Source organism: Salvelinus fontinalis, chromosome 17 (assembly GCF_029448725.1).
Source record: "Salvelinus fontinalis isolate EN_2023a chromosome 17, ASM2944872v1, whole genome shotgun sequence".
NCBI classification, from domain to species: Eukaryota; Metazoa; Chordata; class Actinopteri; order Salmoniformes; family Salmonidae; genus Salvelinus; species Salvelinus fontinalis.
This window is the reverse complement of record NC_074681.1, coordinates 17,061,220-17,075,090: the sequence shown is the minus strand read 5'-3', so window position 1 is coordinate 17,075,090 and position 13,871 is coordinate 17,061,220. Positions and strand designations below refer to the sequence as shown.

At 44.5% G+C, this 13,871-nt stretch overlaps 1 protein-coding gene across 3 annotated transcripts; it reads left to right on the top strand.

Moving 5' to 3' along the window:
• The first annotated feature begins 3,836 nt into the window (after positions 1 to 3,836).
• Positions 3,837 to 13,342, top strand: LOC129813852 (DDB1- and CUL4-associated factor 8-like). 3 transcript variants are annotated; one of them, XM_055866426.1, is made up of 13 exons: positions 3,837 to 3,916; positions 4,745 to 4,815; positions 4,952 to 5,041; positions 5,294 to 5,925; positions 6,073 to 6,213; positions 6,461 to 6,555; positions 6,751 to 6,861; positions 6,953 to 7,083; positions 7,330 to 7,437; positions 7,587 to 7,717; positions 7,895 to 8,014; positions 8,146 to 8,262; positions 12,478 to 13,342. In XM_055866426.1, exons 1-13 carry the CDS (start codon positions 3,861 to 3,863, stop codon positions 12,583 to 12,585), a joined length of 1,911 nt encoding a protein of 636 aa, XP_055722401.1. In that variant the 5' UTR covers positions 3,837 to 3,860; the 3' UTR covers positions 12,586 to 13,342. The 3 variants fall into 3 exon arrangements, with proteins under 3 accessions (XP_055722401.1, XP_055722403.1, XP_055722402.1); XM_055866428.1 differs by having other exon boundaries at positions 3,854 to 4,004; XM_055866427.1 differs by having other exon boundaries at positions 3,854 to 4,128.
• The last annotated feature ends 529 nt before the right edge of the window (positions 13,343 to 13,871 follow it).

Here is a 13,871-nt window from a genome sequence, read left to right as displayed (position 1 = left end):
AAAGTCAAAGTATTGGAGTGGCCATCACAAAGCCTTGACCTCAATCCCATAGAACATTTATGGGCAGAACTGAAAAACGGAGTTTAAATGAATTTGGCTAATCTGTATGTAAACTTCCGACTTCAACTCTACATAGGGCAGCAATCTTTATTTATTTACTTTTATTTAACCAGGTAGGCTAGTTGAGAACAAGTCCTCATTTACAACTGTGACCTGGCCAGATAAAGCACACCAGATTGACACATACAACAACACAGAGTTACACATGGAATAAACAAACGTACAGTCAATAATACAGTAGAACATTAAAAAAAAAGTCTATATCCAGTGTGTGCAAATGAGGTAAGATAAGGGAGTTAAGGCAATACATAGGTCATGGTGGAGAAGTAATTACAATATAGCAATTAAACACTGGAATGGTAGATGTGCAGAAGATGACTGTGCAAGTAGAGATACTGGGGTGCAAAGGAGCAAGATAAATAAATAAATACAGTATGGAGATGAGGTAGTTGGATGGGCTGTTTACAGATGGGCTATGTACAGGTGCAGTGATCTGTGAGCTGCTCTGACAGCTGGTGCTTAACGCTAGTGAGGGAGATATGAGTCTCCAACTTCAGTGATTTTTGCAGTTCGTTCCAGTCATTGGCAGCAGAGAACTGGAAGGAAAGACTGCCAAAGGAGGAATTGGCTTTGAGGGTGACCAGTGAGATATACCTGCTGGAGCGCGTGCTACGGGTGGGTGCTGCTATGGTGACCAGTGAGCTGAGATAAGGCGGGTATTTACCTAGCACAGACTTGTAGATTACCTGGAGCCAGTGGGTGTGGCGACGGGTATGAAGCGAGGGCCAGCCAACGAGAGCGTACAGGTCGCAGTGGTGGGTGGTATATGGGGCTTTGGTGACAAAACAGATGGCACTGTGATAGACTGCATCCAAGTTATTGAGTAGAGTGTTGGAGGCTATTTTATAAATGATATCGCCAAAGTCGAGGATCGGTAGGATGGTCAGTTTTACAAGGGTATGTTTGGCTGCATGAGTGAAGGAGGCTTTGTTTGCGAAATAGGAAGCCAATTCTAGATTTAATTTTGGATTGGAGATACTTAATGTGAGTCTGGAAGGAGAGTTTACAGTCTAACCAGACACCTAGGTATTTGTTGTTGTCCACATATTCGAAGTCAGAACCGTCCAGAGTAGTGATGCTGGACGGGCGGGCAGGTGCAGGCAGTGGTCAGTTGAAGAGCATGAATTTAGTTTTACTTGCATTTAAGAGCAGTTGGAGGCCATGGAAGGAGAGCTGTATGGCATTGAAGCTCGTCTGGAGGTTAGTCAACACAGTGTCCAAAGAAGGGCCGGAAGTATACAGAATGGTGTCGTCTGCGTAGAGGTGGATCAGAGAATCACCAGCAGCAAGAGCGACATCATTGATGTATACAGAGAAGAGAGTCGGCCCGAGAACTTAACCTTGTGGCACCCCTATAGAGACTGCCAGAGGTCCGGACAACAGGCCCTCCGATTTGACACACTGAACTCTATCAGAGAAGTAGTTTGTGAACCAGGCGAGGCAATCATTTGAGAAACAAAGGCTGTTGAGTCTGCCAAAAAAGAATGTGGTGATATGGTTGGTAATCTGTTTAACTTGGCTTATAAAGCAGGGTAGGATAGATATAGGTCTGTAGCAGTTTGGGTCTAGAGTGTCTCCCCCTTTGAAGAGGGGGATGACTGCGGCAGCTTTCCAATCTTTGGGAATCTCAGACGATATGAAAGAGAGGTTGAACAGGCTGGTAATAGGGGTTGCAAAAATTTCGGCTGATAATTTTAGGAAGAAAGTGTCCAGATTGTCTAGCCCAGCTGATTTGCAGGGGTCCAGATTTTTGCAGCTCTTTCAGAACATCAGCTATCTGGATTTGGGTGAAGGAGAAATGGGGGAAGCTTGGGAAAGTTGCTGTGGGGAGTGCAGGGCTGTTGACCGGGGTAGGGGTAGCCAGGTGGAAACCATCGCCAGCCGTAGAAAAATGATTATTGAAATTCTCGATTATAGTGGATTTATCAGTGGTGACAGTGTTTCCTAGCCTCAGTGCAGTGGGCAACTGGGAGTAGGTGCTCTTATTCTCCATGGACTTTACAGTGTCCCAGAACCTTTTTGAGTTTGTGCTACAGGATGCAAATTTCTGCTTGAAAAAGCTAGCCTTAGCTTTCCTAACTCCCTCTCGTCGTTGTTGGTAATTAGGCCTACCACTGTTGTGTCGTCAGCAAACTTGACGATGGAGCTGGAGACGTGCGTGGCCACGCAGTCATGGTTGAACAGGGAGTACAGTAGGGGGCTAAGCAGGCACCCCTGTGTTGAGGATCAGCGTGGCGGAGGTGTTGTTGCCTACCTTCACACCCTGGTGCCGGCCCGTCAGGTAGTCTAGGACCCAGTAGCACAGGGAGGGGTTCCGACCCAGAGCCCTGAGCTTAATGATGACCTGGAGGGCACTATGATGTTGAATGCTATTCTTACATAGGTACCCCCCCCCCCCCCCCCCCCCCCCACCTCTTCTGTAATTTCCTTCAAAGGTACACACGCAGTTCACAGAATGCAATTGCATTATTCAGCCACTCGAGGTCGCCCTTGACCTGTTTACAACAGAAAGGAGAAGCTCAGAGTCCTGTTCCACCTATCCACCACTCTCATTGAGCGGATTTTATTAAGCTGACTCGGGTTATACAAGGCTATGGCCTCACGTGAACGGGCGAAGCTGGTGAGGAAGTTTCGCCCTGCACAAATTGAATAGCAATCTGTGCCGCTCTGTCATCTTGTCAACAAGGTAGCATGATGCATCATTCAGAAACGTACAACATCTCTTTTCCATAAAATCCTAACCTTTTCCTAACCTCAACCAAATTATCCTAACCCGCTGTGTTAGTTCTTCTAACCTGCTATGTAAAATCATTTCAGACACAACCGTAGATGCCATTAGTTACCAGTGTCACCACACATGTTCCAGAATGCAATCACTTCACCCGATGCAAGCTACACCCAACCCAGTGCCCGGGTGAGATTAATCGAATACCCTCAATCTTCTCTGCTGCCTTAGACTGTTCATTTAAAGGTTGGTGGTTTGAAATCACCCAGGCCCAAAAGGTTTTCTGAGTTACTAAATTGTAATAATAAATGGCATAACAATTGATAGGGTATAATTGGTATGTGGATCAATCAATCATGCGTATAACGATGCCATTTTGAGTGTCCTACAGGTGGGAAAGAATTTTCACCTAAAATCGCTTTTTTACATTGTAATGGGAATTTTAATGTTTGTTGCTTTTCTTATAACTAATTTCTGTGTTCTATTCATGTGCTGTTCTATAAACCAATTTCTGTGTTCATGCAAGTGGCTGACTGAATGAATCCTCCCTATCAGTAGCTGCAATTTGGCAGTGCGCCCAGACCTTGTTTTGAGAACGAAAGATATCTCAGTTTCAAGGTCTCAGCTTAGAGAGAAGAAGCCTCTTGAGCTATTGGTCTGCCACATGTTATGAACCTGTATTGGTCGTCACATGAATTAAACAAAATGGTAATGCTTAATTAATTATGCTAAATCATGCAAATATAGCTTGTCTGTTATAGCCGTGTAAAAGGCAAATGCTGGGACTGCCCAGGGAGAGCTCCTGATTGGCATGTGTACGATGGTGCATTGAGTTGGTTGGAACCTCTCCAGCGCGCTGACAAATAAACAATGATTCATTTCAGATTGACTTTGAGTGTCCCTGTGTAAGAATTTCCACAACAACATATTCACAATATTTACATTTGATGACACGGTACATTATTTATACACAGACCCACATTTCCGGCGAAAGAAATCCTTCGCCGGAAAAGGAATGACCGAAAAACAGAAGCTGAACAGTCAAAACATAAACAGAGCTAGCACACACTCGTGAGCGCACATAGTCTTTAATTTGACTGTTTCTTTTGACACGCATCCTTCATGTCGTGTGCTTTTACTCCAAGATTTTCTATCCAAGGTGCTATAGCTAGCTAAGTAACGTTAGTATAGTAGGTTGAAGACAATAAATCTGCGCCGAAGATTAGAACAAACGACGTACTGTAGCTAGCTCCGCTCATCGGGCCTAAGACTTGTAGTTAGAGGTAACAGCTTTAGCTAGCATGCCAGCCATAGCTGTTTACTTCTTTTAACTGGCGTGAAATTGGTCAAATTCCTGAACAAAGTTGAACTAAATGTACCAAAATATGTACATTTGCTAATCCAATCAACTAACAGAATAAGTAGTTAATATCTCTACAGCAGAATGGACATGGTGGCCAGTCAGCTGTTTTGATTTTTGTAAATGTCAGTGTTGCTGCAGCAGCTAGCTAAGATTAGTTTGACAGCTAACGTTAGGTAGCTAACTTACTTCCAATTCCAAGCTACAGGCTGCAAGTCCTATGTTAGCTAACTAGAGACTGGCAGCTAGTTTCATGTTTTAGTGTGCACTCGATTTAATTTAGTTGCTGATGTTAGCTAACTAGGTTGGCTAGTTTGCAAGATTTCCAATCATACCGTGACTTGAGAACATAATTCGTTCATCAGTCACAGCTAGCTGACTTGTTGAGTGACATGTCTTGCTACCTTGCTTTAATGAAGGCCATGTCAGTTGTTTTGACATATTGCAATTACTGGCAATATATATATTTATTATTATTAGGAGTCTTCAAAAGCAGCCGGCAGACTAATTCATTTGACCCTGCCTCGGTTTCATTCCAGGCTCTCCTCCTGTCCACACGAAGAGAGAAGCAGGATGGCTGAGGCAGATGGTAAATCCAGTGAGCTTAATGGTGAGGGATCACGTAGGCCTTACTGATCACCCAGGCCTCACTGTTGGCCGACTTGGAATACGAACATACACTGTTGTTGAACTACTACTAGTAAGACTAATGTGAATGTGTGGCCATATCTGTGTGTGGTTGTCAGGTGGGTCTGAGGAGCCAGATCCAGGAGAGGACCAGTGTGGGGAGGGAGATGCTTCCACAGCCACAGAGGGGCAGTCTGGCTCTCAAGCAGGTAATCAATCATAGACTCAAACCAGAGGGACAGTCTGGATCTTAAGCAGGTAATCATAGACTCAAACCAGTGCAGTATAAGAGGACTGTTGTTGTTATAGTCCAACATGTAGCCACAACACACAGGACACTATAACTTTGATATTATACACTCTACAAAAATTTTGTTTTACAGTGGATAAGTTTCCTCCCCGCTTCTTGACAGTAGCACTTTTTTTGTCAATGTGTGACAACTTCCTCATCTTTCCCTCAGCTTCCAAAAAGGCAGGAGACAGCGCAAAGGACAAGCCAATGCCAGATGCAGAGGGTGAGAAGGTGCCTGGCGAGGGAGAGGAGGAGGAAGACACAGACAGCATGGATGGCAGCGGCCTCTACTCCCTGAACGAGGAAGGGGAGCGAGATGGTGAGGGGGGTAGAAGAGAGAGAGTGAAGGAGAGAGATGCAGGTAAGAGGGCCGCCAGAAAGAGGAACCGCCCGAGCGGTGGCACCGCTCACCACTCCTCCAGCTCTGAAGTGGAGGATGATGAGGAGGAGGAAGAGCAAGAAGAGGAAGACGAGCAGGCCATGGACGTGTGGCTGGGGGAGGAGCTGCGTGATCTTGGCAGGCCATCATGGCGGGCGGTGCCCTCCCTGCGGTTGAGGGAGATTGGCCGGGGCTCACACCAGTTTGTAAGACGTGTGTGTGGCGCGCGGGGGCTGGTCCAGAGGCTGGAGCTACAAGGGCGCCTGGAGAGACACACCGGCTGTGTGAACACCCTGCACTTCAACCCCTCAGGCACACGCCTGGCCTCTGGCAGTGATGACCTACGGGTGGTGGTGTGGGACTGGGCACGTCGTCGGGCTGAGCTGGAGTTTGACAGTGGGCATAAGAGCAATGTCTTTCAGGTGAGGGGGAGAGCATAGAAAGGAGGGGAACACTTCTGGTGTTGTTGACAACCATTGAGAAACCATGTGAAAAATATGAAAGGAAAGCTAGAAATATGGTTCGGGACATTTTGAGAGATGTTGAAATGTACCTTTCTTCCTCCAAAGGCCAAGTTTCTTCCCCACAGTGGAGACTCAACTCTGGCCATGTGTGCCCGGGACGGTCAGATCAGAGTGGCTGAGCTCTCTGCCATGCAACGCTGCAAGAACACCAAGAGAGTGGCTCAGCATAAAGGGGCAGCACACAAGGTATGGAGACCGTGTGTATACCACACAAGGTATGGAGACCGTGTGTATACCACACAAGGTATGGTTGTATTGAGTTCATGACTCTGGCTACTGGTCTTACTGGCCTGACTTTGGCGGCGTCTCAAATGACACCCTTTCCTCCGTACTGTGGGGAATGGGTTGTCATTTAAGATGCGGCCGTTCTAAGCCTTTTTTAGCTGAAAGCTGAGTTGATTTAAGTGTGTTGTGTTTACTCTGTGTGTGTCAGCTGGCCCTGGAGCCAGACTCTCCCTGCTGTTTTCTGTCGGCTGGGGAGGATGCCGTGGTGTTTGGCATCGACCTTCGCCTCGACCGGCCTGCCAAGTGAGTGTCATCACTGTCTGATATGCAAGTGTTAACGCCATTACTGCAAGATCGCCTGGACGTTACTGTACTAAGGCCATTCGTTTTTCCTGATCATGTGACCAGTCTGGGAAAAACTTAAGTCAAAGTTTAGAACATAACAGCCTTTTACCCCTTTTTCTACTATTTGTTTCCTCTTTTTTCTTTTGATCTTAGTAAACTGGTGGTGGTGAAGGAGGGGGATAAGAAAGTGGGGTTGTATACCATCTTTGTGAACCCTGTCAACACACATCACTTTGCTGTGGGAGGGAGAGATCAGTATATCAGGTTAGACTCAAATCCCTCTTGTGTCCGTAAAGCAGAGGAAGTGCATTGTCTTGGATTCTCTCTTACCTCTCCTCACCTTCTATCTCTGTAGGATCTATGATCAGAGGAAGATAAATGAGAATGATAATAATGGCGTACTGAAGAAGTTCTGTCCATCTCACCTGGTGTCCAGCGAGTCCAAAACTAACATTACCTGCTTACTGTACAGTCACGATGGAACAGGTAAAACACAAGGACTCAAGCACACTTTTATTCGAAGTTGGAGTTTCTCTGGCTCTTGCTGTTATGACTGTCCTCATATTTGTCCTCCCCATCAGTGACCAGGGTTAGAAATGCCATGAATAGAGCGGAGGTGATTCCTTATTCTACATATGAGAGGAATGTTTGTTCTACATAGAAATAGCCTATCTCTACGTTCCAAAATGTTGCGTCCAGCTGAATGCGCCCCATGTCTGTCTATCGCTTCAGAGCTCCTGACTAGTTACAATGATGAGGACATCTACTTGTTTGACTCCAGCCACAGTGATGGTGCAGATTACTGCAGGCGATACAAGGGCCATCGCAACAACGCTACAGGTACTAGGTTAAAAGGGGAATGAATGATTATGAACTAGTCAATTATAAGTAACACGAACACTGGTGTTTTACCATGCTATAACTGTGACTTCCAGTATAATACTCTCTCGCTGTCTTTTTCCCTCCCCCTCTATTTTTCCATCTCACAGTGAAGGGGGTTAACTTCTATGGTCCTAGCAGTGAGTTTGTGATCAGTGGCAGCGATTGTGGACACATCTACCTGTGGGACAAGGTCTCAGCTCGCATAGTCCAGTTCATGGAGGGAGACAGAGGAGGAGTGGTGAGAGGGAGAAATGGTGTGTGGGTGGGAAGATGTATGATGGCCAAAGGAAATGGCTTGATAATGGGCAGGTGCAAGTAAAACCCTTAAATGAAATTGAACAGTATCAGTTTCACAGTTATATGCTCACTCACTAATCTGTCTGTCATTTGACTCTAGCTCAACTTCTTCTCCTAGGTGAACTGCCTGGAGCCCCACCCTCACCTCCCAGGTCTTGCCACCAGTGGTCTGGATCATGATGTTAAACTTTGGGCCCCCACTGCCGAGAACCCCACAGGGCTCAAGGGCCTCAAAGACGTACGGTGGTTCATACCATTGATTCCACACACACAAACCTCAACATATCCCAAACATCCCACGGCATATAGGCTTGGATTCTGCATACCAAAGCTGTGAGTTTTGATGTGACTGGTGTTGTGGTCGTTCAGGTGATGAAGAAGAACAAGCGTGAGCGGGACGAGGACACTGTTCGACATGGAGATCAGTACGACACACAGCTCCTATGGTTCCTCATGAGACACATGAGAAACAGACGGTCCCAGAGGGTGAGTGGAACACACCATAACACTGTAAGCGGTGTGTATGCTAGAGCCAGACCGATATGTGATTTTTGGATCCGATTTTAGTGCAAATATTTACCGATAACTGATATCTATTTTTATTAATATCACTGGATAGTACCAAAAATATTATTTTATTTTTTAATGGAAAAACTGTTACTCTAGTGAAAGGAGGATGAACTGCGCTGATTCCAGCAAAAAATTAGCCTCTGAAGACTGAGCTGCCTCATGCTATCCAGCTGGAAAACGACATACCCATACATTGACAATGTGTACTATCTAGCTTCAGTATGTGTTAATTGATTGTAGGGCAGTAGCTACTGAATTCTGTCACTTGAAAGGAAAAGCATTAATCAAGCGCTACTTTGAACCTGCTATGTTTTTGTAGTGTCTCTGAAAACATTTGAATGACAGAGCTTGAGGAATACCCTTCGCAAAGAGCAAATATAACACCAGATTTCACAGGCTTCACTAAAGGGCTGTAACGTTAACACTACTACAGAATTGAACGTTCTTAGCACGGCACTTGCTTTACATTTGGGCATAGTATCCATTGTTTGTCACGACTCCCAACACCCTACTATTACATGTAACCGTATATGGCCAGTGCTAATTTTGGTCAGTTTGAGCTGACAAGCTTCTATCCACTCAGCACTGACTAGAAGCAGTAACAGTTAGTTCACAGTTGTTCACTCTCTCTGACTGGTGTAGTTGCGTTGGCTGATAGTGTCCTGTCTTGCTGTAGCGCTCCAAGGCATGATAGCCTTATAGCCATGTAAAGAGTGCCCTCTCCTGGACAAATAATACAAACCAAAAAATTTAAGTCTAATTCTGTAAGCGTTTTCTCTGTCTTATATCACTCCTTTTCGGTGGATTAAATGTTGATACAAATACATCAGTAAAAGGCTAATGTTGGCAGATCAGTCAACCGATAAATAGATCGGGCTCTAGTGTACACTTATTACTATGAAATTATTAACGGGGTACCGCTTGCTATAAGGCAACAAGAAACTACAAAAATATATACAATTTAACTGTAGTTATACTTATCATTATGAAGGCAATTAAGTTCTTAAAATGACACAGCAATGCATTTTTGGAGATAGTAGATATTTTATTAAACTACAATTTATTTTATGAAATAATCAGGGTAAAGCAATGAATGGAAAAATTAATGTGGCAAAATTATGTACTTATGTGATAGGCTACAGAATCTGTCACCTACATGGAATGGTGATTAGAGAGCCTAAGATCAAACAAGCAGTTATTCTTCATATTTCAGAATGAAACAAGGCAGGGATTACAGGAGGAATATAGACAGTAATAATACAAGTAACATACAGGTTACATGTTGAAGTTTAAATCAGGGAAAGAGGTGAGATGGAGCTGGATACTCTCACGTTTATCCTGAGTCCAAAGCAAAGGAGTCAGAAGTCCAGTATCTCAAGGTCCCCGAAAGGGGTAGTCCTTGAATGATTCTGTAGTTCAGAAATGACAGTAACCATATGGCTGGTTCACGGTCTGAACAAAAGGAGTGGTATTCACATATTCCGTTTATAGTTCTGGACAGGAAGAGGTGAGGTGTCCCGTCAGCAGAGCTGTGATTGGCTCAGGTGAGTGAATAATTCCTGGGACCGGGTCAGCCCCCATTCATCGACTGCATTGTTTTGTGACTTATGGCAGGGCATGAGTTAATGAATTGTCCACATAAATCGCACACATTGTACAATTCAGTCTTACTACACACGTATCTCAACACTTTTAACTATGTCATTTTCAGTCCGTTTACATTGTTTCATTGAGGAAATAAGAATTTGTCACTGGATGCTCTCCATTTTTCTCAATGGAAAAGTAGTTTGGCTGAGTCTTATTCTTCAGTCTTCATTGGGACCCTGCTGGGTCTCTGTCTCCAACAGGCCGTCTGAGTACCTACCATTCGATTAAACTTACCACCCTTGACCTGATAGGAGCTTTGGTGTAGTCTAGAGGTGTGAGATAAGCAAAAGAGGGGAAGGATGACTCCTGCTGGGAGCTTGTTATGAGTGCTCCCCTCCTTTGTTCTCTGGTCAGTGAAGAGGCCCTTGTGTATTCTCATTGGCATGGATGTTAATTTGACGCTCCTCTACATCGCCCCCTGTTGGCCATCCTTTGAGTGCAGGACTGTTGAAGCTGATGGACAAATGGATCAGAGCATCAACAGCATTTGACATCACCTTTTCTTCTCCCCACATTTGATATGAGCTTGTAAATGTATATTTGATCAAGGTAGAGGAAGGACATGAAGCTAGTGAGTGGGTCTTAAAATAATTTAATCCTATTTAAGGTACTTATAGTTGATTCTCGGTTGTCATTTATGAGCAACACTAAAATGGGTTCTTGGTTGTAAGCGGTGAAGAGGGTAGGGGACCTAAAGAAATGTGTGGTTTACAGGTATCAGTCTGCCCAAAATCTACATTAAGGAGGACAGGCTGAGTCGTGTTGATAGAAATGTTATCAATGAGGGGTTTAGCGGAAAACAGTGGACGCTGTCTGTTCAATGTCTAGAAAGGAAAAGGGTTAATCACTCACACGCCTCAGAGTTGACATGGATTGGAGTCACTGCATTCTGAATTCCTTCAGTGAATTCACGCACATGTTTAACATCTGTACTTGGGCGATGTCATGGGTCCTAACCAATGATGTGTATAAACCCTGGATGACTGACAGGGGGCGCTGTATTAAAACCACAGGGCTGCCATCTTGGCGGCACTCAATTGTAAAAAAAAATATATATATTTTGGAAGCTATAGAAATGCATTAATGTCTACATTTGTTTTTGACACGTTTGTTCTACTACAGACACCTTAATTAATGCATACGTTTAAAATATGTGAGCTAAACATAAAAAATAAAACATTTTCCTGAAGGTATTATTTTTTTTGTACTAATGTTACTGTTCTCACTACAACAACAAAAATAAATACATGTAATTTTGTCCCTAACATTTAATTGAAATACTGTAGAATTCCATTGTTTCCCTTGGAGGACCTTCAAGACAGCATCAGCAATCCAGAGTTTATATACGTCATTGGTCCTACCTCGACAAATTCTGGCAGAGGGAACTTTGAGTTCAAATGCAGTTCACCCCGCTGGAACTCTTTCTGAGTTGCTTTGTAAAGGGGCTGTAACTGGTTAAAACGGGCAGCAAACTATGCAGCTTTTGCCTCTTTAGGGACATCTTGCGTCATCTGGCCAATGGTCTCTTATAAGTCGTTCCTGAGAGGCTATACCCCTGCAAGAGTTGCATGTACACATAAAAGAGCTTGTTGGCTCTGGGAAATACATATACAAAATGATGAATGGTTCTGCATTGGGTGTGTACTGTAAATACAAAGGGCTTTATGGCCTTGGAAAAGGTGTGCACCAATTATATTGGGTGGCAGTAAGAAATCACTGAGTTCCAGTCAGATGGTTGAAATCAAAAAGGGAAATAAGATCAATGTTAATAACTAAGACTCATATGGTATGCGCAGAGATTAGTGTTCACTTGATGTCTACACCTACAGACTGGGAAAAGAGTGGGTTATTAACCATATGGGTTAACCTTATCTGACCTGGGGCAAATTGGGTGACAAGTGGAGGTTGTGTACCCTGTGATGCATAGGTTTTGATCACTAACAATGCTAATATGGTCCTGAAACAAAGAAGGTTATCAAAAGTCACAGCTTATCACTTACTACTAGAACATTTTAATTATGACTCGGTCTACTGTAGTCTCAGCGAGGGAGTTTTTCACTCAATTAGCAAGGGGTCTGAAACATTATCATCAGTAGGATCACACCACAAGGGAAAACTTTTAAATAATAGCGTTGGCTCATTCAACACCAAAGCAACAATTTGATTTGTTATAGCAAGCCAAATCTTATGCAGTTTACACACACAAAAATGATTAAGGATGACTAACTTCTAGGGTAAAACCTTAACACGTCACGAGAATAATGTAATGAGCCTACACTCTGGTTGGAGGTGAGTGGCTGAGGCGGGGAGGGAGGATGCTCCTCTGCACCACCCTCCACGTCTCTTCCAGTAATCAAACCAGTACATCTCTCTCTCCCCTCTTTTTCTCCAGGAGTATCTACAGGGACTTTTGTGTTGAGCATTCTCTGTCTCTCTCTTTCTCCCGCTTTATTTCTTTCCCTCTTTTTTTTCCTTCTTTCCTAGACACGTCGGGAGGGTGCAGAGGGAGACACTGATGAGTCATGGAGCTCTCCAGATTCCTCTGATGAAGAGGATGGAGGGCCAGACCACGTTCAGTGCATGTCCTCCTGAGCCAAAGACATATACAAGCCAGCCACACACACACACTGCATTGCCCTAGTATTGATGCATATATGCAGGCACTATTGGCTCACACATGAACACTGGGAGACCATGAAGTAACAGTAAAAAGGTACACACACACACACACACACACACACACACACAGAGACATACAAACAACTGAGAGGGAGGGTGACTAGTATAGACAGACACAACCTCACTTCTAATCAAACAGGGAGTGATTGTAGACAGTTGTGTTCATGCACAGTCTGAGGGGAGGGGGCTGATACTCTCAACACTGATTTTATTCTAAACGGGGTTGTAGGGAGGCTGATGAGTGCTCACATCCTTACACAACCAGTTAGACTCATCTACACCCATACATATGCTCTGCCAAGCCAGAGAACATAAGAACTTCAACATCTCACAATCAGTTGGCCGTCATCTGCAATGCACACGTTACCCCACTCTCTTTCCCCTCTACTTTTCTGTTGGGGGATTTGAAGAGAGTGGGGGAAGAAAGGGGTTGATGTACCTTCAGACCTTTGGATCAACCCTAAAATGTGATTCACTCCATTTTCTTTTTCAAGGGCCAACCAGTGCCCCTAACAACCTCTCTAGGGTTAGCCTCAGAACATCCGCATGTGGTCAATCAGCTTAGCCTGCAGATGGCTCATACCTGGTGACTGCATCCCTTATACTCTGCTGTGTTTTTTTTCACTCCCTCAGCCCAACACCTTCCAACACCACCCCCCACCCCCCCCCCCCCCCCACCCCCCTCCCATCCCACGCTACTGAGTGCACTTTAATCAGGGATGTTTGGATTTCTTAGACAAGTGTACGCTGGGGGGGCCAACCATGCATTGTTATGAAACATTGGCTATGTTGGCTCCCCAGAACACCTCAGTAAAGTAAAGGTGCGTTGTAAAATGAGACAGGTATTTGACTAGTTGTTTAGTTTGGGATATGCACTTAGCAGGAGTGTCTTGAACAGAGCTCCAGCTGAAAGATTCCCTTTCCTTCCACCAACTTAACCCCCTCCCTCCTTTACACTCCTCCGGGACGAGCACCCTGACCTAAGCCTCTACCTCCCTAAAGGCCTTCCCACGCTGTACGTCAAAATCTGTATTTTACCATTATTACATGTCACACTGTGCGATGTTACCAAATTAAAATCTTGATATCAACCTGGCCAGATTGTACAATTTGCTTCAGTTCTGTTGTCACATTCTGCGATTGGCTATTACAACTGCAGCACTGTATTTGATCTGTGCATGAGCCAGCAGCAGCAGCGC

Excerpts from the sequence above, each read along its gene's own strand:
- LOC129813852 (XM_055866426.1), top strand. The coding sequence starts at position 3,861 with ATGACCGAAAAACAGAAGCTGAACAGTCAAAACATAAACAGAGCTAGC. Across the intron at positions 4,816-4,951 it reads TAAATCCAGTGAGCTTAATG|GTGGGTCTGAGGAGCCAGAT; the intron begins GTGAGGGATCAC and ends TGTGGTTGTCAG. Across the intron at positions 6,862-6,952 it reads GGGAGAGATCAGTATATCAG|GATCTATGATCAGAGGAAGA; the intron begins GTTAGACTCAAA and ends CTATCTCTGTAG.